The 25,168-nt window shown below is 40.9% G+C and overlaps 1 protein-coding gene across 2 annotated transcripts in view; it reads right to left on the bottom strand.

Moving 5' to 3' along the window:
• LOC114893838 (acyl-coenzyme A synthetase ACSM1, mitochondrial) overlaps nt 1-23,873 on the bottom strand; it is a 46,448-nt gene extending 22,575 nt beyond the window's left edge. The window contains exons 1-8 of one of the 2 annotated variants that reach the window (XM_029219685.1): nt 23,704-23,873; nt 20,446-20,688; nt 10,213-10,423; nt 7,724-7,931; nt 6,032-6,172; nt 5,098-5,257; nt 3,113-3,192; nt 736-859 (exon numbers count right to left, since the gene is read on the bottom strand). In XM_029219685.1, coding sequence (XP_029075518.1) covers nt 736-859; nt 3,113-3,192; nt 5,098-5,257; nt 6,032-6,172; nt 7,724-7,931; nt 10,213-10,423; nt 20,446-20,637 — 1,116 coding nt within the window. In that variant the 5' untranslated portion in view covers nt 20,638-20,688; nt 23,704-23,873. Of the gene's footprint in view, nt 1-735; nt 860-3,112; nt 3,193-5,097; nt 5,258-6,031; nt 6,173-7,723; nt 7,932-10,212; nt 10,424-20,445; nt 20,704-23,703 lie in introns of both variants that reach the window. The other variant, XM_029219686.1, reaches the window with a different exon arrangement.
• Between the last annotated feature and the right edge of the window lie 1,295 nt (nt 23,874-25,168).

Here is a 25,168-nt window from a genome sequence, read left to right as displayed (position 1 = left end):
TAAAGGGATGATAGGGAAGTAGGGGAAAGTGGCTCTGCCCAGCATTGGAAATGCATTGAAAATGTGTTAGAAGTGAGATACCTGCCCACACTATCATGGATAAAGTCCTTGAGATTCAAGACATGAATGATTCTTTGAATGCCCTGCCCACCTGACTGGTCAGTGATCCTCTTTGGGATCACACTGTGTGTGTGTGTGTGTGTGTGTGTGTGTGTGTGTGTGTGTGTGTGGCGTGTATATAGAAGATCTCTCCTCCTGCTAGTTTCTCACCATCAAAGCTGTGTGCTCTCCTCATAAACACCCAGAAATGAACTAGTGAACTTCCGGGGCTAGCTCCGGCCTGCTCCTGTGCTTGCTGCCTAGGAAGGGACGGTGAAGTGGACAGGACTTGCAGTGCTGGCTTCCATGTCTCTGGAGAGTGCCTTCTATGCCAGTGCCCCTCCTGGGCTCCCTTAATTATAACTAATTATCACAGGTATAGTGGCACCATGTCCTTAGACCCCTTTCTAAGTTTTTGTCCAATAGTTTTCAGCACATTGGTCTTTTGACAAGTTGATGAGCTTCAACTGTCTTTTCTGCAAATTTATTTGGACAAATAAGCCTAGAGCTCTGGAGCCTCCCGTTGGCTTTGAGCAATGCTGTGTGCTCTGCACACACTCATAGCAGGATTCAGCTCATCTGCTGGGCTCAGTGGATGAGCACATCCTGACTGGCCCAGAGGGACCATTCACCTACCGTTTCTGACTGTCCGTAGGCCTGGTAGAGCAGAACGCCTGTCTGTCTTCTCCACAGTTCTTGCTCCTCGGGCAGCAGGGCCTCCCCACCAGTACAGCAGTGCTCCAGGGTGGGGAACCTGAGACTGAGGGGAAGGCAAGGTGTCAACAGAGCCTCCGCAGACTGGGCTTGGGCGCTCTGCCCCAGGCCCAGGGAGAGCTCAGAGCATTGTCATCTGGATCATTCATCCTTCTGCTTCTTCGCTTTCTTACTTGCCTTCTGGGCATTTTACTGGTGGTCAAGTCCAAGTGGAAGTCATTTCCTGTTGGTACCTGTTAACTCATCTGGCAGGGGTAGGTGGTGGTGGTGGTGAGGCTAATGGGTTAAATCAGGGAGATCAGGATTGAATATGGATGTTGATGTAACAAGAGGGAGAAAAGTGTGCTTGGAACACATTCTAAGTATTCTATGTGGCTAAGAGGGATATTTTTATAAACCATAAGGGCTGAGGGATAAGACCCCAAGGATATGCTAGGATGGTAATAGAACTGTACTGCCTTCTGGGAAGAGTGGGCTTATGTGAACTGAAGGCCTTTTGTGTTTCTGGCTGGAGAACGCAAATTAGGGTTAGAAATGAATTGCTCGGGACATCAAGGAAGACCAGGATTCATGTAAGTGAAGAGAAGAAGGATCACAGGTAAGAGCCCTGAGAGCAGGGATTTGGGAGAGAACAGAAAAGTCTGCTGTGAATATTTGCAGTAGTTTGCTAGGTACGTTGTGCGATGTAAATCCTCTCATCTATTTTCCCCATGAAGATTTCTATAAATAATACAAAAACCATCACAAAATAATGATGGATTCCCTGAAGGAAATGGGTAGAAGTGATTGGGGTCTTAGTACCACTTTGCACGGGACTGAGCTGAGCTAGCTCGTAGGGATGAGGGAGGTGGCAGAATCCCTTGTCACCCTCTCCTCATATATACAGAGCCTGTAGTGATGGACAGCAGGGCTGGCTTCATTGAGGGTATGTTCCTCATTCTTCTTGAGCTTTATCCAAAGTACATAAAATGGGCAGAGTCTCCAATAGAGTCAATATTCATGCCCTGGTTGAATTTGTATGGGGTTTGTTCACCATCTCAAGAACGTTGCAACAAGTAGCTATAATATGAGCTTAGAAATACAGTTGGAAACATAATTCTGTCAGATTGAGGGTTCATGAATAAAATCAAGCTGTATTTCAGTTATCTTCATAAATTGAACTCCTTGATATTTTAAGTCTTATATGTCTAAAACACGTTAGCTCTGATTTTTGAAGTAGCCATTTCAATTTCAGAGTCGCTAAAAGATACATAAACAACCATAAGGTTCAAAGAGCAGATTTCAGGTGAGCTAAAAATTAATCCACAAACATGGGGAAATGCAAAAATAAAATTACAGTGTGATACTACATACCCATCAGATTGGCAAAAATTAAAACTTGGACAAAAACAAATATTGTCAGAGATGTGGAACAATGGGAATTCTCCTACCCTGCTAGGGGGAGCATACCTTGGTTCAATACTTTGGAAAGTAAGGTAGTAGGGTGCAATGTCAGTGTGACCTAGCAATTCCTCTCCCAGAGAAGATCTACAGCAATGTGTGTTTACGTGTTTATGTACATGTTCAAAAATTCAATGCAGCATTAATCATCAATAGTCCCAAACTGAAAACTACCCAAATGCCCAATAATAGAACTGATCAAAAATGTGCTACTTTCATAAAATGTAATGTTATACAGCAATGAAAATTAACTCCAGCATTATTTAACAACACGGACACTTCTTAGAAACATAATGTTGAAAAAAGAAGCAGATATTACGGAATAATGTACGATTACATGAAGCTCAAAAGCAAGTAAAGTAGAATAATTTGTTTAGGGATATTTCCTGTGTAAACTATGAGGGAAAATAAGGAAATGAACACCATGAAAGCCAAGATAGTGGATTCCTTTAGTGGAGATGGAGAGGCATGAGGAGGTCTCTGGGGACACTGGCCATGTTCTATTTTTGGGCCTTCAGTGAGCAGTTACATAGCTGTTTTATTTTCAACAATTCATTAATCTGTAAATGTATATCTTATATAGTTTTCTGTATGTTTACTTGACAACAAAAATGTTTATAAAAAAAAAAACCCGCAATGTTGCAAGGCTCCCTGAGTGTTTCATTTGGTTCCCTGAATCCTGTTGAAAGAACCAATTAGACTAGCTGCTAAATATCACCACCAACATTTACCCCCCACCACCCACACACACAGTATCCTCAAAGCACCATAGCTAAAATCAGTCAGACCACAGTGCATCAGATTACTTAAAATCCTACCCGAAGATTCCTGTTACCAACCGCAGCCACTTCTACCATACCTGGCGGAATTCTGCTGCAGAATCTTTCGAAATACAGAGGGCGCAGCAAAGCATTGGGTAATAGGGTATTTGAATAAAGTCTAGAAAGTTAGGAGAGAAAAAATTTTATTTTTGCAATTAAAATTTAAAACATAGATTTGTTATTAGCATTTTAATTCTGACCTCTCCTCTAGGACAGCCCATTTATTCATCTGTTAATTCTTTCAGTATACCTAAATGGAGCATGAATTCCGTACATGGCATGTGTCAAGTTCAGCGGATGGGTAGGGAGGGAATGAAGGGAAAGTTTTGTTTTGTGAATTTGAATGGTAAATTTTTAATTTAACATTTTTCGTTTTAGTCACTATCTCCCATCTTCAATAGGAGAGACTGAAACCAAGTAATTTAAAAAGTTTATTTTTAAAAATTCACAAAAGTAATAATTGTAAAGTAAATTAAACAACTGAACTTTCAAATGCAGGGTTTGGGGTAAATTTGTAGACTCAGTTCTTTGAAATAATTCAAGCTTAAAATACACTGAGACTGTGGGGACACCCCTTGTAGGGGAAGGAGAATTAGACCTGGTGGGGGAAGGAGAGAGGTGGATTCATTGTGGTTCGTGCAGTTCTATGCCTCAGAGACTGGCAGGATGCAGGCAGAAAATAATGACGGAGAGGCAGATGTTGACATAGGGGCAGGGAATGAGAAGTGGGAGGTACAGTTTTAGGTGCTGGAGGGATGAGCAGATGAACTTAACCAACCAGCAGAAAAACAGGCAGAAACTAGCCTGGAGAGAGAAGACTGGACAGTTTTGAGAGCCACCTGAGTGGATGTGCCTGCTGGAGAAATGGAAGTACAGGAAGCTGCTTAGAGGGGAGGGAAAGTTGAGGGCAGAGCCTTGGATGACTACGGCGTTCAGGGGTGAGCTGGGGGAACAGGCGGTAGCTGTAGCAAGTGGAGAATGTTCTGTGGAGCAATCTGACCTTAAGGGAGGAGAGACGGGGCTGGTCCGAGGTGTACCAGGGTGAAGGGCGGGTGTTCTTAGGATGAGGAACTTTGAATATGTTTATGGACTGAGGGAGTAGAGTCAATGAAAAGTGAGAGATTGCAAATACAGGAGAAAAGGTTTAATGAGTTAAAGATTAATAGAGAGGGGCTCCAAGCACAAGGGCAGGGAAAAGAACAGGATCGGCAGCAGGTGTCGGGAGGGAGTTGGACATTGAGAGGTGAAGGGGCAGGTCTGCCTCTGAGACAGAAAGCAGGGGAGTGAGCGGAGACACAAAGACAATTTTTAAGTGAAGAGAAATACGCTGAAGGAGCTCACGCAGGTGACCTCAGTTATTATCATGGTGTATGCATAACAGCAACTGCTGCCACTTACTGAGTGTTCTCTCTGGGCGCGTCTCAGGGCTAAGCACTTTACACACCTTTCCTATGTCATCTCGTTAACATTCCCAACAATTTTGTGGAGATAGTAACCATTAAGACTCTCATTTTACAGATGAGGAAACTGAAGCTCAGTGTGGTAAGCAAACCACCAATAAATGTCAATCATGGGATACGAAACTAGATCTGTCATATTCCAAGGCCTTTGTTTCTAAATATGTCATTAAATTGAGTAGCCACACAAATACAACATTCACACACCAGCACCTGGCCCTGGTAGAGCCAGGATCCAGGATCCAGGAGACCTGAGCTTGTTCTGTTTGCTTTCATTTCTCAAAACGTATATTCTGGTTCCCAGGTCCACAGAGTCTGATCCATAGGTCTAGGGAGAGGTTTGGAATATGTGTTTTCTTCAAAGTTACCTCTTGATGTAATTCTGATACGATGATTGATTCAGTGCTTCACACTTTGAGAAACCCAGAGCCAGGGTTATATTATGCTAAGAGTTATACTAAGAGGCTTCTTTGCTAATAAAGTATTTTCTCAGTTGGATCCAGTTTTTGAACTCGAAATGAGTTTTTTCCGGGAGTTTGTTGATATCGAAAGGTTCGTCCTCTTACCTGTACAATGACCTTGGGGTCAAACTGGGGCAGATGATGGACAAAGACTGTAGACCCCGCTGTCCATGGTTCAAGCAGGGACCCTCCAAAAGCCAGAATCCAGCCTGTGTCTGACAGGCACCAGAAGACATCAGATGTCTTCAGCTGCAGTAATTTCCTGCTAACTCCAAAATACAGTTAGCCTCAGATACCATTCTGACTACTCTACTGCCCTCCCTTCTCTCCACCCGCATTCCTCCAGGATTCTGCTACTCAGTTGTTATCATTAGCACAGATACCAACCATCTACAAAAAGCCTTCTCTGTCCCCCTGGTCTGGTTAATAAGGTACAAAGTATATAGAACATGGTCTGGTTTGAATATTACTAGTTGGGGGATGAAGAGAAGGGAGAAGAGTTTGGTTTAAAACTGATTAAATGGTTAATCCAGTTTCAGCCTCTATGTTTGTTCCAGGTTAGGGCAGTGGCTTGGTATGGCTTAGTTCCAGGTATTATTTTTCCCTAACAGTTCACGACGGGGAAACTCTATGCTGGATTTGTCCACAATCAAGGAGAGGAGAGGACCTGTCACGTAAGTTCACATTGCTGGAGCATTTTATCTTTCCCCACCAAACCCTGGAACTACTGACAGGGACACAGGGGCTTGTCATTTGTGTGGTTTGCAGAATGCCTGCTTTTTCCACCCACATCTCCTCCATGCCTCCTGTGAAGGTGCTCAGGCAGGACCCAAATGTGCCTCCTTTGTCATTCAGATGCCTCTGTCAGTCTATACTTCTCACACCCTTAGGGGTCTGAACCAAAGAGAGCAGAAAGGATAAACAGCATAGGGTCAATTCCACCAAGAGTTCCTTTCCCGGGACATACACATACACATATGCATACACACTTCACCCCAGATCCGTGGCCCAGCTTCTAAGCTGGTGCCCTCTCTCCTACCATGAAGGGAAGAAGGATCGCAAAGCAAGTCCATGGCTGTGCTTTGCCATCTTGGGGAAGCCTGTGGTCCCACTGGTGAAGAAGATGGCCATTGGGTCCAGGGTCTTTGACTTAATACAGGTATGAACTGGGGATTCTGATCTGCAAAGGGATTCAATACAAAAGGATAGAAGTCATATTTCCTGTTTTTCCATCCTCTGGGGAAGCAAAAGAAACAATTATGAGTCCTGGAGTCAGAAAACTGGGGTTTGCAACTCCCAGTATTAGGCACCAAACAAAGTTTATGGGTGACTTGGATAGGTGGACTGACATTTCTTCATTTTAAAAAATGGGGAAAATATGATGGATTACTTTATATTTTAATAAACATTGAAATAGTATTTCCAATGATTCCAGACAGTGCTCTAAATGATCTACAAATAAGAACTCATTCAATCGTCCGAGCAACCCTAAGAGGCAAGTACTGCTTTTATGCCCATTTTGTAGATGAGGGAACTGAGGCTTAGAGAGGTTAGGTAACTTACCCGAAGACATATAGCCAGGAAGCTGCAGAGCTAAGATTCAAATTCAGACAGTGTGATCCATATACTATGCTTTTAGTCACGCTGCTAACCTTGTATTTTACACAGACTAGCTTCACGGGAATTTAACCTCATAAACTTGGTGTTGAAGGATGGGAAAGAGAAAGCTAGGGAGAATGACAGTGTAAGGAATATATATATGTACATCTGCCCTAGCATGAGCTTGAGGTGGAAGGTAGAATCCATAGCTCCCTCCATCTGCCTCGGTTCTTGGGGAGCTCCTCCTTGGCTGAGAGTCTCTTTCTTGGGCCTATTACAATTGTAAATGCAAGCTTCCTATAGTACTCAGTCAGAGAGGCTGCAAGTAATCCCAGTGCTGGAGGGAGCCCTGGCTCTTGTGGAGAAATGATACCATACTGAGTCTGAGCAATTTAGATGAGTTTTAATGAGTATTCTTTGTTTAAGCTATTTTAATCTAATTCTCTGACTTTAGAATCTAGCATAAGATGTGATTTCACTGTAATATTTGCCCTTGGGGGTTGAAGTAAAGAGCTTTAAAAACTGTGGAATTACTTCAAGAAAACAAATCCAGCATGGTTTTTGTGTGATATGAAAAATGCCTAAAGACTTGCGGAAACAGAGTTTTGGAGATGGAGGGGTCTTTCTTACCTTCAGCACTTCCCTAACTTTTCCTTCAAGGTGCCCCTATAGACACCCACCCCCTAGGACATGGAAAGTGTTTGCTCCCAAAGCTGCCTGTCATTTTTTTCTCAGTCTCAAGTTTCACCTTAAAAATTCATCTGAACCTTTTGTTCAGCTTCTTTAATTGTTTATTATTTACATAAAAATAATATTTCAGATTCCCCACCTACAAGGAACATGCAACACAATAACCCTCTGACTTTACACATCTCCTTTGCACAGGGGTGATTATATTTTAGAGAGAGAGCCATAGAAGTTCAATTTCCCCATTTTATACATAAAACAACTGCAACCAAGAGAGGAGTAGGAACTAGCCCAAAGTTGCACAGCAAATCAGTGACATAGCTGTGAAGAGAAGCTCAGACCTGGTGAGCTTCCTCCCACTGGCTGCTTCTGTACCAGCACTAGGCAGTGAGTGGCTTTCTCCTGCCATTCCTCAGAAAGCACATTCATCAGACCAGAAACTCACTTAATCAGTGATCGGAAGTCCAGCCACCCTTTACGGCTGTGGTCAGACACCAGGAGCTTGGTTTTCAGAGCAGGACACTCAGAAGCCACAGAATCCACCTCTGGGGCAAGGGTATCTGTGGTCACGATGCCCTTGGCTTTAGACACTTGTAGTCGGTAGAGAATGTCCTTGGCCTTCATCTGGGTGGTCCCTGGCATGAAGACGATCCCTAGGGAAGAGAAAGAAATTGTTTGTTCTGGTATCTCTTTCACAGCCTCACAACCTTGGCTGTCAGACCTGGTTTATCTGCACAGACATCCCCTAACTTCTTGGTATGCAAAGTATGGTCCACAGCATCAACACCCCCTAAGACGCAGAATCTCACCCCCCACCCCAAACTTACTGAATCAGAATCTGCATTTTAACAAGATCTCCAAGGGATTTCTATGCACATTAAAATTTGAAAAGCCTGCCCTAATAATTTCTACTCTAAATGGATCTAGCCAGTAGACAGGTGAGCCCTTCTCCATACAAATTTACACAGGATCTGGGAAAGATACAAGTAGGACAGTGTCCCTGACTCTGCCTTCCTGCCCCCATTTTTCTCCTCTCACTTCCTTCTCTGTCATCGTGAATCTCTTCTCATCTGTTGTCATCATTCCTTGTGTCATCTTGAATTTCCTCTCTTTCCTTCGTTCGTCATACCCAAAGTTAACTACAATGTCCTTTGAACTTTTCTACTTTCCCTTCCATCTTCCATCACCAACAATTAGCTCAAGTCTTTGTGTGCCCCTATTGCATTCTAATTTCTCCACCAGATGCCCTGTCCTGAATCTTCCTACTACCCACCTTCCGTATTATTAGCCTGCTTAGTTCCACAGAGCACTGACTTTTTCCCCTCCACATTTCTTCTCCCCACTAACACCTGGACCCTGTCTCCAGGAAAACACCACACTCCCCATCCTGACTTTGAGTGCACTGCTCACGCTCCATCTTTCTCTCGCACAACTCTATTCTCTATTTCAAGATGGCCGTTCTTCATATAGGCTACTCCTGACTCTAAGCATTTCCATGTGCTATGACCATCCTTGGAATTTCCGTCCTTCGCTTCTACTCCTCTTTAATTCTTCTTATCCCAGAGGTCTCAAGTCATGTCTTGGGTTTCTCATGGACCATCTCTTCACTATACAGATGGCATGGCTTCTCTATACTCCCTCAGCCACTGCTGTTAATTCTTGATCTTGATGGATTAATCAACTATTTGTGAGAAAACATGAGACAGAGAATATGTGACCAAGAGCACGACATATTGTTGTATGAGCATGCATTATAGAACAACTGAAGTGATTCGAAAAAGAATCCATGAGTCCCATACTGATTATATAGATTAATGCATAGATAAGCAATTAAAAGGGAAAGGAAAATGTCTATAGAAGAATGCCAACTAATAAATGTAGAGGGAATGATATAAATAGAAAATCCTAATAAAAGACCACCATTAAAATATTCAATTCAGTCAAGAATCGTCAGTGGATTGTCAAACCATAAGGTGAAAGACAGTTGGGGAACAGGATATTCACACAGTCCCATAAATATTATACGACAGATTACTTACTAAGTACAAAAGGAAAAGGTACCTTTACAAAGGTGGATACTACCTTTCTAAAGTGATAAAACAATATCAATGATATTAGGGCAAACCAACTTTATATATCCCCAATGTGATGCACCAAGGAAGACACAATATTGCCCTTCTAGTACCTGGGCTAAAAATGTCTAACCTGAAGATAATCATGAAGAAGGAGTCAGAAATACACATTTTGATGGACCTTCTGCAAAACAACTGGCTTAGACGCTTCAAAATTGTCATCGTCATGTAGACAGTGTAGAACGTAGAGAAACATTCTAGATTAAAGGAGACGGGGGCGATATAACAACTAAATGCAATGCATTGGATTTTTGATTTAAACCAAATAAATGCTATAAAGGACGTTATTGGGACAATCGAGGAATTTTGACGATGGATGTATATCAGGTAACTCTATTGCATCAGTGTTAAACTTCTTGTGTGATAACTCTACTGTGGTTATGTGAAGGAAATGTCTTGGATCTTAGCAGATGCATGCTGCAGTGTTTATCTGGTGTTTATGGGTGTCACAGTGTCTGCAACTGATTCTGAAATGACTCACTGGGAGAGAGGGCTCAAATATGGCAAAACGTTAACAATTGATGAATCTTATAAAGAAGCAAGAATGTCTGAGACCGTGTAAGAGAAAGTGTGTGTGTGTGTGTGTGCGTGTGTGTGTGAGAGAGAGAGAGAATTATGACATTGTGTTTGAGAGGGTGTGAGTATAAGGGAGAGAGTGGATGAGAAGGAGTAAAATAATATTTGAGTGAGTCTGAGAAAAAGAAAGCCTGTGAAGAGGAAAAATTGGGGGGAAGAGAAAGCACCTAGTATTTCAGGACAAACTGGCTCTAGGTGAGCCCAAAGGTCTGCTTGGGTCACTGACCTGTTCGGATGCAGGCCACGATCACCAGCCACCACTCAGGCACTCGAGGCAGAATCAAGGCTAGATGGTCTCCCTCCTGGAGGCCACAGGTCTGTGTGAAGACGTTGGCTGCACGACGGGTTAAGTCTGTCATCTCTCTGAAACTCCACTTCACTTCATCCCCTTGATTATTCACCCACCACAGGGCTGGGTTTGGACCTCTCTTGCCTTCCTGGTTAGGATCATATTCTACATGTTATTTCCTGATTCAAAGGAAAGGGGCACTAATTTGGCCAATCCACTACCACAGTCACATTCCACTGTGAGTGTAGCTCAAGTTCTGAGATCCCATTTTAAAGCATTTATAGCGCCAAGAGAAGTTGGGGGGAGGTGTTATCCAGCCAACTTCTTCGGGTCTACTGTAACCCCCTCGTCTTAAGTCACATAAAACCATGAAGAGCCTTCATGTTACTTATTGAAGACTTACAGTTTTATTCCCCATGTGTCTGTCTTAGTTCCACATGGACAGTAGGTTACCCTCTGTGCCTCAGTTTTCTCACCTATGAAAAGGGTATAATAATACTACCTAGAATGTAGTAAAGTTCAAATTAATTATTTTAAAAGGTCAAGTGTGTATAACAGTGTCTGGCATATAGTAGGTGCTCAATAAAATTACTGTTATTATTATTACAACAAAATAAAAGAGGATAATTTAATTCCTGAATATTTGAGGAAATTATTTTTTAAATTAAGGTACCTCTAGAGGTGCAAGAAGTCAGTCTTGGAAGCTCCAGGGCCTTTTTCCCTCACAAAAACATCAAGTAAACAACAATAGACTAAGATGGCTTTGTAGGAATTTAGAAAAGAGTCACAAATCCACAGCAACCAACAAATGCCCAAACAATAAAAAGTCATAACCAAAATGGTAAGAAATTTTGTGGTGATTTTGCTTATTCTTGCACCACCCGCTCTCTGATGCGGTGCAGCGTAGTCAGAGGAAGCCACCCAATTCCCAGCCCCTCCCCTGGGATAGATGAAAAAGATTGAAACTTGTGTGCAACGTTCTAGCTTGTCTGGAGGCGGCCTTAGGCACTGATTTCTGTCTTGACTGACTTGGAGCTCAAACGGGTATGATGGCATATTGGAGGTATCTAAAAACAGTGGCAGATGTCACAGTGTGTGGAAACTGTAGACCTGTGGTTACCTAGGCATTAGAGACTACAGACAAAAAAGAATAGAATATTTAAGTCCCCCAGAAGCAGCAGACTTTTTTTTTTTTTTTTGCGGTACACGTGCCTCTCTCTGTTGTGGCCTCTCCCGTTGCAGAGCACAGGCTCCGGATGCGCAGGCTCAGTGGCCATGGCTCACGGACCCAGCTGCTCCACGGCATGCGGGATCTTCCTGGACCGGGGCACGAACCCATGTCCCCTGCATCAGCAGGCGGACTCTCAACCACCGCGCCACAAGGGAAGCCCCCTAAGGAGACTTTTAAGAAAATTAAAACTTTAAACAGCAGCCAAAACTAGAAAAAAAAGAAAAAGAAAAAGCACATGGACAGGACCAGGAAAGACACATGCCAGGGAAGACCTTAAGTTTTCATACTGAGCAGATTATATATTGAAGGTCTTTCCCTGCATGGAGCCAGGCTGCAAAGACTGAGAGAGGAGGCTATTGTTTTTAAATATCCAATTTTTAACAACAGATCACAAGGTCTACAAAGAAAAAGAGAAGCAGCCTATTCGAAGTAACAACTTGACTCTCTAGGAACTGACCCTAAAGAGACATAGGCTGCAGTTACTAGACAAAGATTTTTTGTTTTTAATTTTATTTATTTATTTATTTATTTATTTATTTCTGGCTGTGTTGGGTCTTCGTTTCTGTGCATGGGCTTTCTCTAGTTGCGGCGAGCAGGGACCACTCTTCATCGCGGTGCATGGGCCTCTCACTGTCGTGGTGTCTCTTGTTGCGGAGTACAAGCTCCAGACGTGCAGGCTCAGTAGTTGTGGCTCATGGGCCTAGTTGCTCCGCGGCATGTGGGATCTTCCCAGACCAGGGCTCGAACCTGTGTCCCGTGCATTGGCAGGCAGATTCTCAACCACTGCGCCACCAGGGAAGCCCCCCCGACAAAGATTTTTAAATGACTGTCTTAAATACACTGAAAGCGCTAAAGGAAAACTCAAAGAACTAAAGCAAATCAGGAAAATAATATATGCACAAAATGAGAATATCAACAAAGAGATACAAATTACAAGAAGATCCAAACAGAAATTCTGAAGCTGAGAAATACAATAACTGAACTGAAATCTTCACAAAGGGACTCAACAGTAGACAGAGTAGGCAGAAGAAAGAACCAGTACACTTGAAGACAAGTCATCTAAAATCAATGAGTCAGAAGAACAAAAAGAAAAATACAAGAAGAAAAATGAACAGAGCCTAAGAAACTTATGGGGCACAATCAAATAGACCAATATACACATTATGGGACTGTCAGAAGGAGAAAAAAGAGAGAAAATGGAGCATAGAACTTATCTGAAGTAATAATGGCTAAAAACTTCTCAAATTTGAGGAAAGGCATGGAGAGACAAATACAAGAGGCTCAATGAACTCCAAGTAGGAAAACCCAGACACCCACAGAGAGACATTACAATCAAACTACAGATGACAAAGACAAAGAGAGCATCTTAAAAGCAGCAAGAGAAAAGTGACTCATCAGGTGAAATTCTTAATAAGATTACCAGTGGACTGAAGACCAGAAGGCAGTGAGATTATATATTTAAAGTGATAAAGAAAAAAAAAACTGTCAACCAAAAATTCTATATCTAGCAAAATTGTCCGTCAAAAATGAGGGAGAATATGTATGGCTGAGTTGCTTCACTGTGCACATGAACTATCACAGCATTGTTAATCAGCTATACTCCAATGTAAATTAAATAGTTTTCCAAAAATGAGGGAGAAGTTAGGACATTCTCAGATTTAAAAAAAAACAACACCGAGGGAGTTCTTTATCCTTAGACCTTCCCTACAAGAAATGCTAAAAGGAGTTAAGTTGAAATGAAAGGACATTAGAGAGTAACTTAAATATAAAAGTATAAAGTTCTTTAATAAAGATAGATACAAAGACAAATATAAAAACAGTATTGTTATAATTTTGGTTCATAACTTCACTTTTTATTCTTTCACTGTATGGAAACCACAAAAGCATAAAAAATAATTATAAATCTATGTTAATGGGTAGACAATATGTAAAGATATAGTTTGTGAAATCAATAACATAATATAGGAAGGTGCAAGGGAACCGGAAAACAGTAGGGTTTTGTATGTGAATGAAGTTAAGTTGTTATTAGTTTCAAATGAAGTGTTATAATTTGGAATGTTATATGTAATCCCCATGGTAATCACAAAGAAATTATCTACAGAATATTCCCAAAAGGAAACGAAAAGAAAATCAAAACATATCACTACAAAAAATCAACTAAACACAGAAGAAGGCAGTAAGGGATGAACTGAGGGACACAAAATCTGTGACATCAAGGAATCAATTAACAATATGGCAATAGTCAGTCATCCTTATCAGTAATTACTTTAAATGTAAGTGAATGAAATTCCCCAATCAAAAGAACTAGGTTGGCAAAATGGATAAAAAACCCAGAATTCAACTATATGCTGTCGACAGAATTGTTACTTCCATGTGATGGAATATGATAAAACCAATCAAAAAAACTTTCAGAATATTTTTGCAGTAGAAATCTTATAATACAATATCAATTTAGAAAAGCAACACCATATTTACATTAAAACCAAATTTATATAATAGTATCCATTCATTCATTCAATATATATTTGCCAAATTCTCATTATTTCTTAGGCACTGTTCTTAGACCAAAATGATACAATGGTGAACAAGACATGCATATACACATGTATGTAAACAGTTTTAAATGTTTATGGACAACTTTCATTTTCTTGTTTAAATCAAGTCTTTTATTTTCCCCAAGTAAAACGATTTTTTAAAGTTTTTTTAATTCCCCAAACAAAGCATGTTCAGAGTAAAAGTTCACGCAAAGCACAATCTTACTAACAGAAAAACTTCTTCTGAACAGAAAAATTTCTTCAAGTTTCTCATCACATTTTCACTCCCTGAAGGTCAACACTGATAATTCTTTGGTGTATAATCTACCAGAAATTATTTCCCACATATGTGCAAACATGATCCTACCATCTTTGCCTCATATGATTGGAACAAAAGAGTGTGTCTCACCTGAGATAAGAATTATATACATATATACATACATACACACACACAGATATATGTATATACGTATAGTCATATCTATGGAAAAATCAGTGCTATGAAAAAAATTATTCTCCAACAGATTAAGGAATGTTAGCAAGTATAAATGACTAGCTGTGCACTGTCTATATAAGGGGAACAGACTATATAGTATTTCTATATGAGTTTACAAAATGATAGAAAGTTTGGCGTATCAAGGTAAAAATAATTTTTGTTTTTATTCAGACAAATGTTTAGACTCCTAACTCTTGCAACTTGAAGAAGATATTGCTTAAGCATTTATGGTTTGAGGTCTCAGAATTAATCTGATAATGTGATATTAAGATTAACATGTTTTCAAAAGATAAAACACAACCTTTAAACTGGATATGAGATTTAAAGTTTTATGCAGTGAAGTTTGAAGCCAAAGGAAAATTGAGAAATAGATCTAAAAAATAAAACACTAAGTCAGCAATAAAAAGGAATGAAGAAGTAATACACAAGACAGTATGAATGAATCTCAAAAACATGCTGAGTAAAAGAAACCAAAAAAAAAAAAAGAAACCAGACACAAAAGAGTGCATCTTATATTATTCCATTTCTATGAAACCCTAGGAAAGAGAAATATAATGGCTAGTGACAGCAAATTAGTGTCTACCTGGGGCTCAGGGTGGGGATGGGGGGGTATTGACTAGGAAAGGACAAAAGGAAATTTTTGAGGTGGTAGAAATGTTCTAAAACTTATTAAACTTTCACATAAAATGTGTGAATTGTATTCTAGGTAAATTATAGATCAAAACAGTTGATTTAAATAAACAAAAACCTACATAGCTACTCCTTGTTAATCTCTAACTAAAATATACTTCAAAGAAGGAAAATGGGAAAGTAGATCAATTAATCATGTGATTGATGAATGAGATGATGCTTTTTGAATGTTAAAACACATAAGAATTTATTGCCTATAGAAAGGGCTTGCTTCATTTTTAATTAAAATGAAATACAAGTAGAATTTCTATAATTTCTGTAAATTAATGATAGAATATGATAGATTTCATAGAATTTAAATCCTAATTGACATAGATAAAACACTTTCCCCAACAATGATATAACTCACATTCTCTTCCATTGCATTTGGAATGTTTACTAACCTCCAGAAATTTCAAAAGTCAGAGTATACTTTTTGACCACAATAGAATTAAGCTAGAAATCATTAACAAGAAGACAATGGGAAACCCACCTCAACTATCAGGAAACTAACCGATACATTTCTATGTAATCTATGGGCCAGAGAAGAATCAAAAGGCAAATAAAAAATATTTTGAACTTAATGATAATAAAATGTGACATATCAAAATTTGTGTAATGTACCTAAGAGGAGTGCTTAGTGGGAAATTTATACTTTTAATGCAGATATTGGAAAAGAAGGAAGGCTTAAAAGTAAGGACATAACCTTCCATCTCAAGAAGCTGAAAAAAGAATAGCAAATTAAATCAAGGGAGGATACAAGAAAAGAAATAATAAAGATAACAGTAGGCATCAATCAAATGGAGAGCAAATACACAAGAGAGAATATCAGTAAAACCAAAACTGGTTTTGAAAAGATTTATAAAATTGGTAAACTCTTAGGAAGACTTATCAAGAAAAAAAAAGAGAATAAACATATTAAAAATATTAAGGATAAAAAGTGTACATTATTACAAATCTTAGACATTAAAATAGCAATAATAAAAATATTAATAACTTTATGTCAAAAAATAACTTTATGACATTTTGAATGAAATGAACAAATTGCTAAAAAAATTTAACTTTCCAAAGTTGATGAATAGAAATCTTAATAACCTATCTATTAAAAAAAAAGTTAAATCCTTTACTAAAAGCTTTTCTGCAATGAAAACCCCAGATTTTATGTCTAAATATTTCGATATGCATGCTAGTGTGCTGAGTTTGACCTGAAAAACTGCTGGTTTTTGTTTTTTAGGAAAACAGTGATAATTATACTTTAATTATATCTCAATAAAACAGCAACAAAAAAATAGTGATAACTTTTAAATTCTTTATCAAAGCTCTTAGAAGAGCACCTGGTACATAGTAAATGTTCGTTAAATATGTACTGAATGAATAAATAAAAAACAACAACTCTGGAATATAAATAAGGAATTTCAGGGTTAAATTAAATCTAAAGATGACTCCAATCACTGGTGGGCCAACCCCAGCTCCAGGTGACCCAACCCCATGGCCGGCTATCCCAGGATCCAGCTTCACCCATCAGACGGCCAAGATCAGCCCTGGAACATCCCAGGCCACATGGCCAGCCACATCAGGGACCATCCCTGGCTACCGGCTGGCAACCACTACATGAGACAGAAAATTTCAGACAACCAGTCTGGGGGCCAGCCTTGACTACCAGTGCACCCACGGTAGTTGGCCATGCCACAACAGAAGGGTCCACATAGCCCATAGAGGGGGGAACCATAGAGCATATAACCCTAGAGCATATAACTCTGGTGACCAGAGGGGAGTGTGCTGCTGGGCCCATAGGACATCTCCTACATTAGGCCACTTCTCCAAGATCAGGAAGCACTTATGTAAGAATGTTAAAAGGCAAAGAAATAAAATCATCTATACCCACAATAAGTAGTTAATGGATATGCAAAAGAAAAATATGTAAAATATGTCATCAAAAACAACAAACATGGGGGGGAACAGTAAAAATGTAGGGTGGTTAGAATGCATTTGACCTTAGGAGATCATCAACTTAAAAAAACAACATATATAAATAAATAAATAAATAAATAAATATATATATATATATATATATATATATATATATATAATGTCATGACAACCACAAACCAAAAACCTATAATAGGTACACACACAGAAGAGTGAAAGAAATTCAAGCATAATACTAAACGTGGTCATCAAATCACAAGGGAAGAGAGGAAAAAAAGAAGAAAAGAACAAAAAAGGAACTACCAAAACAACCAGAAAACAGCAAAATGGCAATAAGTACATACCTAGCAATAATTACTTAAATATAAATGGATTAATATTCCAATCAAAAGACATCGAGTAGCTGAATTGATAAAAAAAAAAAAGACCCATTATATCCTGTGAAGAGGCTCACTTCGGATCTAAAGTCATACACAGACTGAAAAAGTGAGGGGATGGAAAAAGTATTCCATATAAATGGAAGTGAAAAAAAAAAAAAAGAAGCTGGTGTGCCAATACACATATCAGACAAAATAGACTTTAAAACAAAAAGCGGGGCTTCCCTGGTGGCACAGTGGTTAAGAATCCACCTGCCAATGCAGGGGACACGGGTTCAAGCCCTGGTCCTAGAAGATCCCACATGGTGCAGAGCAACTAAACCTGGGCACCACAACTACTGAGCCTGCACTCTACAGCCCACAAGCCACACCTACTGAAGTCTGTGCTCTTAGAGCCCATGCTCCACAACAAGAGAGGACACTGCAATGAGAAGCTCGCATACCACAACGAAGAGTAACCCCCATTCGCCACAACTAGGGAAAGCCTGCGCGCAGCAAAAAAGACCCAACACAGCAAAAAATAAATAAATAAAATAAATTTTAAAAAATAGAAATAAAATAATAAAACAAAGAGCATAATGGGAAACAAGAAGGACATTTCATAATGATAAAGGAATCAATCCAACAAGATATAACAATTGTAAATATATAGGCAGCCAACATAAGAGCACCTAATGCATAAAGCAAATACAGTTGACCCTTGAACAACACAGGTTTGAACTGTGTGGGTTCTGTTGCATTTCTATACACGAACAATTAACTATCACAAAGAAAAATTAAGAAAACAATCCCATTTACAATTGCATCAAAAAGAATAAAAGACCTAGGAATAATTCTAACCGAAGAGGTAAAAAACTTGTATCCTGAAAACACATGTGAGGTACTCACTAAATCCTAATTGAATGAATGAATGCAGTATCAAAGAGACAGAATGAATGATTTTGGACATGAACGTGACCTCTCATGAATAGATTTGGGAGGCTGCTCCATGAATCAATTGGAGTGTAGTATCCTTGGAGCCTAGAGTAATATAGAGTTTAATTCCCAAGGATAGTCACGGGTTGTAAATTGGTGGCCTGAATGAGTGACTATATTCCACCCCTGGACGTATGTTGCCTGGATTATGCTAAAAAAAAAGTTACATTAAAATGTTGGATTTCTAACTTAACATTTTTAATAAGTAAAATGTGTTGAATATTGAGTGAAAATCAATTCTATTTGTTATGGTTTGGGTTGTGTTGTTGATTAGGCTACAGATCAGTTTCTGAATGATGCTTGTTAAGTTGTAAGGGGAGGCCCAGAAAACCAGAGTGGGCTACGGTGGCGTGCCCTCTAGAAGGTCTTCCATGGGAGCAACATCAATGCATACAGTGCTCATACAGCAAGTTTCAAAATTAATGTATTCCACAAAGGTGTACTGAGGGATTGCTAGGTGTCAGACACCATACGTCACTAGAGAGACACTGATCATGATCAAGGCAATTGGAAAAGTAGAAACAGACAGATCAGAACTGTTGTGAGAATGAATGTAAATGGGGTGGAGATGCTGGGGGTAGGAGAAGTTTGGAGATATGGAGGAATTGACAATGACCCAACAAAGACGCAGCATTCCCTGGGCAAATATTTACATGGTGATAATCTCCAGGGGTTGATGTGTGAACTAATAAGGACTTTATGAAGACAAATGCAGGAAAAAAACGATGGCCTCTCCAGTCATTTCTCATGATTCAAAAGGTCTAACCTGAGTTTTGGTCTGGGCAGTGATGAAAGTCAGTTTGTAGACTGAAGGCAGAGATGTTTGGACATCATCAGGTTGTGAGACCAGGTTAAACAGTGGATTATAGAATCAGACAGCCTGGACCCAAATCCTGCTCCTTCACTTATTAGGTATGTGAATTCTGCAGGTATTTGACCCCTTGGAACCTCAGTTTCCTCAACTGGAAAATGGGGATAATTAAAGTGTCCATCTAATCAGAATAATAAGTGCAAAGTGGTTGACATGGCACATGAAAAAGGGCTCTCCATAACTGAGGGCTCTATTTTCCCTGGAGTTATTATGGAAATTCAGAAAAAGGAAAAAGATGGAGGTAGGAAAAAGGTCCCTATGAAAGGCATGTCAGCTTTGAATACTAACATATGAATGTATGTTCATGGGAAATTAAAAATACATCAACTCTCTGACTCCATCTTAGGTGAATTCTTTCTTCTGTACAAAGACAGTGTTCAGTGGGTTTTCACAATGTGGACATTACCAGCTGGGACTTAGTAGCTGGAACACCACCCACTGTCTACCCCAACTCCTAGTGTCACCACTGCTCCCCTCTTGGTCTGTCTCTTGGTAAAAGAGAAACCAAGAACGTGCATTTTTCTGCAGAGATCACAGGGACGGGATTCTCTGGACACACCCTAAAGCCACACGCTCAAGTAGGTAGTTGATAGGGAAGACTCCAGATGTACTTGCCATCCTCATAGGAAGATAGATGACATGATTTTGTTACATGGTCAGATGTTCATGTGCACAGTCAGGTTGCCTGTACCGTCCCTCTCGGTGTAGGCTGAAGTCAAGCCCAAGTGTGATGAGAGGAATTCTAGTTAGACTCACAGTTCCAGTAGCTGAAGGTGAGAATCCAGACCAACATCGACTTGCTGACCTATGATTAGAACTTGACACTTGGTCACAGTTACCTGACTGTGTACCAGATACTTTCACCTGCTGTCTTGTTTCTTAAATGAGTTTATCCCCATTTCACGGATAAAACCACTGGGGCTCAGAGAATTGAGGAAGTGTCCAGGCTGAGAACTGAAGCCCAAAACATAAGCTTTTCATGATACTTGTAAGCTTAGCCAGAAGCCTTTCTTAGTTCTGTGCCCCTCAACCTACTAGGAGCAAGACGTTAATCCTGTTCTCACCCCCCAGCATGGGTGCCTCCTTACCTTCTCCATTTGAGTCCAGTAATCCAGTACATCACTTGCAAAGTTAAATTCCTCAGGTGTATCATAGTCATTCCATCTTGGGGCTCCAGCTCCTGACAAAGACTGGCAACGCAGGTACTGAGGGGCAGGGTAGAAGCCACAGCGGGATCTGTGGATGTCCCAGAGGACCCGGAACTTAATCAGCCATCGCATGGTGGAGCAGTCCTCAGGAAGCAGGCACAGAATTCTCAGGCCACCACCTGCCTTGAGAAGAGACGGCTAATACGTCGGTCATTAGAGCAGGAACTTCTTCCACAAAATGAAGGCACATTCCTGGTTAACTGCTAGAGTGATAACTTTGTTTCAGCTCACTTGAATTTGGAAGGCACAACTTACTGATTTAGGTGGGGATTTCTCTTCCCAGATGAGGCCAAAAATGATGGGGAGGGGCTATAGCTACCAGATGAGGTTGGCACATATTTCTGAGGGTCTCCTTCTCTTTTTGTACCCCCTGGGATGGCAGCCATGTGGTCGTCCCCTTTTTGGTAGAAACTCATCATTTTGAAAGTCCTGTACCTCATGTTGTCCTTGGTCTGGAGACCTCTCTTCCCACCGAGCCCAAATGTATGGTTCTCATGGAAACTGACATATTTTTAGATGATTCCACCCCCTGTTCAAAGTTGACTGGTCCAGAGCTGAGCAGTCATTTCCCATTTTTTAATCCAAACTGGGCTGATCATAATCCCTCTCCAAAATCTGTGTGTGTGCTTGTTACCAAAGGGTGGATAAGGTGGAAGCCATGAAATGCACACTTTGGAAACTGTCGGTGGCTATAATTCCTGTCATGTGGAGGTAACTGCTCTGCATGAGTGAAGAAAACATGGAAGATTTCAGAGACATGGAAATAAGGGGCAGAGAGTATCTCAGAGGCATGCAAGTCTCTGGTTCAGAACTATTGTTCCTGAGGCCCGTCTGCATCTCTACCCCTGTCTTGGTAATATCCTGTCCTGAATTCTATGAGCCAATAGTCTTTCCTGCCTGAGATTGGGTTTCTGTCACTTGAGACTCTAAGAATATTGACAAATATGCACCACCACACTCAGGACAGGGGAGCCTAATATCACAGCACCTTCCTTACTGGACTGGGATCTGGCCTCGGGGTTTTCCCCAGGACAGCATCCAGGTAGCTATTACCAATCCATCACTTGACCTGTGAAATAAAGTTTCTTTGCCAGTCCAGATCCCAACAAATGCTTCTAACATGGGAGCAGAACGCTCATTTATTAGGATGCTTCTTGAAGTTTGATTGTGAAAATTGGCTTAAGCTAGAACTTCTGTTCTATGAGAAGAAAGCCACTTCACAGATAGCTCTGAGGTTCAAGCACTTCATCACCGCAAACAATTAAGCCTCCTCCCCGTTTCAGCAATAAGATAATACTGTTTGACAATAGACCCATAAAAGAGATCAATAAAACTTGACTCAATTTATTTTCAACCTGTTTAGACTCGCAATAACCAAACCCCAATTAATTCTGATGCTGCCCTCGGAGCCCTGCTACTGTCTGCAGAAAAGAGGACAGATATGGGGAAGCTTCATCCCTTAGAGTTTCCTTGTCTGTGTGGACCCTTAGACCACATGAACTAAAGTATGTCCCCTTCCTTTTTAGTGCCTGTCAATAAACAGTACTGTCTTTTGTTTTATCAGAGCACTTAAGGGAAGAAAGACCCTAAGATAACCAGCTGGCTCAGACGTTTGACCCTCATCCTTTGGAGGAAAAAATTTGAATTGCCAATATTTACAATTTGGGAGATTTCATTTAAAATGTGAATTGAAGATTTCTCTTGAAAACTCAGAAGGCCTGGCAACACTGGGCCTTTATTTCAACCTGGCACCAACTGGTTGGAGCTGAAAATTAAATGGAATGTTGTCCAATTCAACAGGGTTTCCACTACTCCCTATGTTGTTACAGCTACTTGCTTCTGCACTTACTGTACCTATCCAGCTCTTGTCGACATTTGAGCTTAAAACCCCCATTCTAGGCTAACATCCCAAGAGGGACAGGGATTTCCCCAAGGTTTCAGGGCAAGTTTAGTAGCAGAGCTAGTTCTAAAACCTGCTTTTCCTGCTATTTTTTCCAACACATACCTCTCTCCACAGGCATGAGCTCATTGAGAGCAAGAAGCCAGACTCAGTTGCTATTTTTATACACAGGTGTTTACATCACTGCAGGATTCTCCTTAAAATACTCAAGGACAGTGCAAACAACCCCTTAATAAGTGGCTAAAAACCAAAACAACACCAAGAGAAATAACGTGGAAATTAATTAATCCTTTATTATGGGCTGAGTTGTGTCCCCTCAAAATTCATATGTTGAAGTCCTAACCCTCAATACCTCAGAATGTGACTGTATTTGGACATAGAATCTTTAAAGAGGTAATGAAGTTAAAACGAGGTCATTATATGGACCCTAATCTCATATGACTGGTGCACAGTCCCTGAAGAATTCTTGCAACAGAGCTTTGACTTCACAAGCATTTGGACTGAAAAGCTGTTTATTTTATGAGGCACCATCCTTAGCGTGTTACAGGGGATCCTAGAGCTACAGAGCCAGGTTGGGCTCCACTGGGTACCAGCTGAGTGATCTTGACCACCATTCATGTCTCAAAGCTTGAGAGCATCGTAGTAACACCCACTATCTGGCTTCCACAAGGATTAGCAAGATAGTCAATATAAATCACTTTGCCAGCACTGAGTCTGATACAGAATAAGGGCTCAATAAATGTTGAGGTGCCTTCTAACTCCCAGCAAATTCTGAGGCCAGCCTCTTCCACGTTAGATATAAAACAGATATTTTTTAATAAAAGGCATTCACCTTATATACTGTGAACAAACTCCTGCATAATGGAGTTTTCTTTCCAGTGTCTAACTTCTGGGTCTTTTTTGCCCCTCTCGGTACCCTCCTCCCACAGCCCACCACATTCAGAGCTGTCTAACATTAAATCAATCACCCATGTGCCGGCCACGGTGCTAGGCATACACATGTATATTCCCATTGAGCCCTCTCTCTCTCGATATCACCATCCTCATTTTGCAGTAAAGGAAAAGAAGTGTCAGAGAAGTTACAAGACATGCTCGAGGTCTGTAAGTGGCACTGCCAGAATTTGAAATTGGGTCTTCAGATTTTAAGTTCAGTATATACTTTACTGCCCTGTGGCAGATAAACACACACATATAAACACCCACCCACCCAAAGAAGCTGTCATTCACCTCCATCTTACCTGGTACTGTCTAGGAAACACTGGGGTTAGGTCTTGGATGGGGACTTTGCGGGTTCAGTTCTCTCTGATCAGAAGTTCAGTTCTCTCTGTGCACACAACAGAACCTGGTTCCTGGCCACAGCTGGGGTGGAGAACTTGGCAGGAATTGAATGATTCAGAAGGGGGAGGAGATGCTCACGTATAACAGGTCAGAAAGCAATCACAAGCCCTCATGGAGAGAAAATCGCTTAGAAAAACTATATAACGTAATCTCCAGTTATGGTAGGGAGGCCTTGCAGTGTGAATGAACAGATACAGCCAAATGGAGCACTTTCACAAGTTCTCTGTAGCTAACCTGCTCCCCTCTCCCAGTCCCAGGTCTCCAATGTTCTCGTTTCAATGACAGCCAGGTGGCAGCGTTGCCTAGTAGTTAAAGCCTGTGATCCCAGGCAGAGAGATTTGGGTTTAAGCGTTAGGTCTGCCGCTTACGCTCTCTTTGACTTTCGTGGACCTCCTTTTTCTACACTTCAGTGTCCTTATCTGTGAGATGGGAGTGCTAATAGTGACACCTATTTCCTACGGTTGCTCTTTGTTGTTGTCACTGTTAGTATTAGATGAAATAATTCATGAAACGTACATAACACAGTGCTTGGCGTAATCAATGTTGGCTGTTTGTACTAACGTGAGATTCTAAGAGAAACAGTGTGGTGTACTGGCAAGATGCAGGGTCTTTGGAATCCCGAAGTCTTGAGCTTAAGTGCTGGCACAGACACTTATAAGATGGCCCATGGCAAGCCATTTACCTCTTCTAACTTTTGTCTTCTCATCTGAAAAGTGGAGGAGTGGGTGGTTGTTAATAAGATTTGTCTCACGGGATCTTTGAAAGGTTCGCACAATGTAAAGTCTGCAGCGTGCCTGGCCCAGGCATGTAGACACTGGGTTGACATTGATGTTGCATTGGATAAGTCCGGATCGTCACAAGTAGTGGCTTGTACTGTTTGTTTTCTTCTAGAGCCATTTTGGGGAGTTGTAAGGGGATGGGGGATGTCTAGTATCCTGGTGCAACTTTCCCAGCACCTTTTCCCTCCCAACCTCCATTGAACCAGGGAGAAAAATACCTCTGTTCAAAGCCACCACCAAAGACCGCTAGAGACAGCTAGAACACCCCTGCTAGGGCTGAGGGGCAAGCCGGGCTTCTGAGGGGTGGGTCTTGCTCTTTCTGGCTGATGCATTCATGGTGAATCCTTGCTCAGGACAGACTCTTATTTTATGGAGAGGAGCAAGTAAGAAGGCAGGGCTGACTGACTGGCCATAGTGAGCTAAAGATTATGGAGTACAAAACACCCTGTTACTCAAGCAGAGGAGGCAGTCACTTTTGAGAAGAGAATGGGGACAGGAGGAAAGTGCACGAGGTGCCCTCTGGATCTCAGTAGATCTCCCGTGTGGAACTGTAATACCAGCATTGTGCTCAAGAAGACAGGCTCTG

The sequence above is a fragment of the Monodon monoceros genome, unplaced genomic scaffold (assembly GCF_005190385.1).
Source record: "Monodon monoceros isolate NGI ecotype Baffin Bay Population unplaced genomic scaffold, NGI_Narwhal_1 Super_Scaffold_13, whole genome shotgun sequence".
Classification (NCBI taxonomy): domain Eukaryota; kingdom Metazoa; phylum Chordata; class Mammalia; order Artiodactyla; family Monodontidae; genus Monodon; species Monodon monoceros.
The sequence above is the reverse complement of the archived record's forward strand: the minus strand, read 5'-3'. Positions and strand labels throughout refer to the sequence as shown.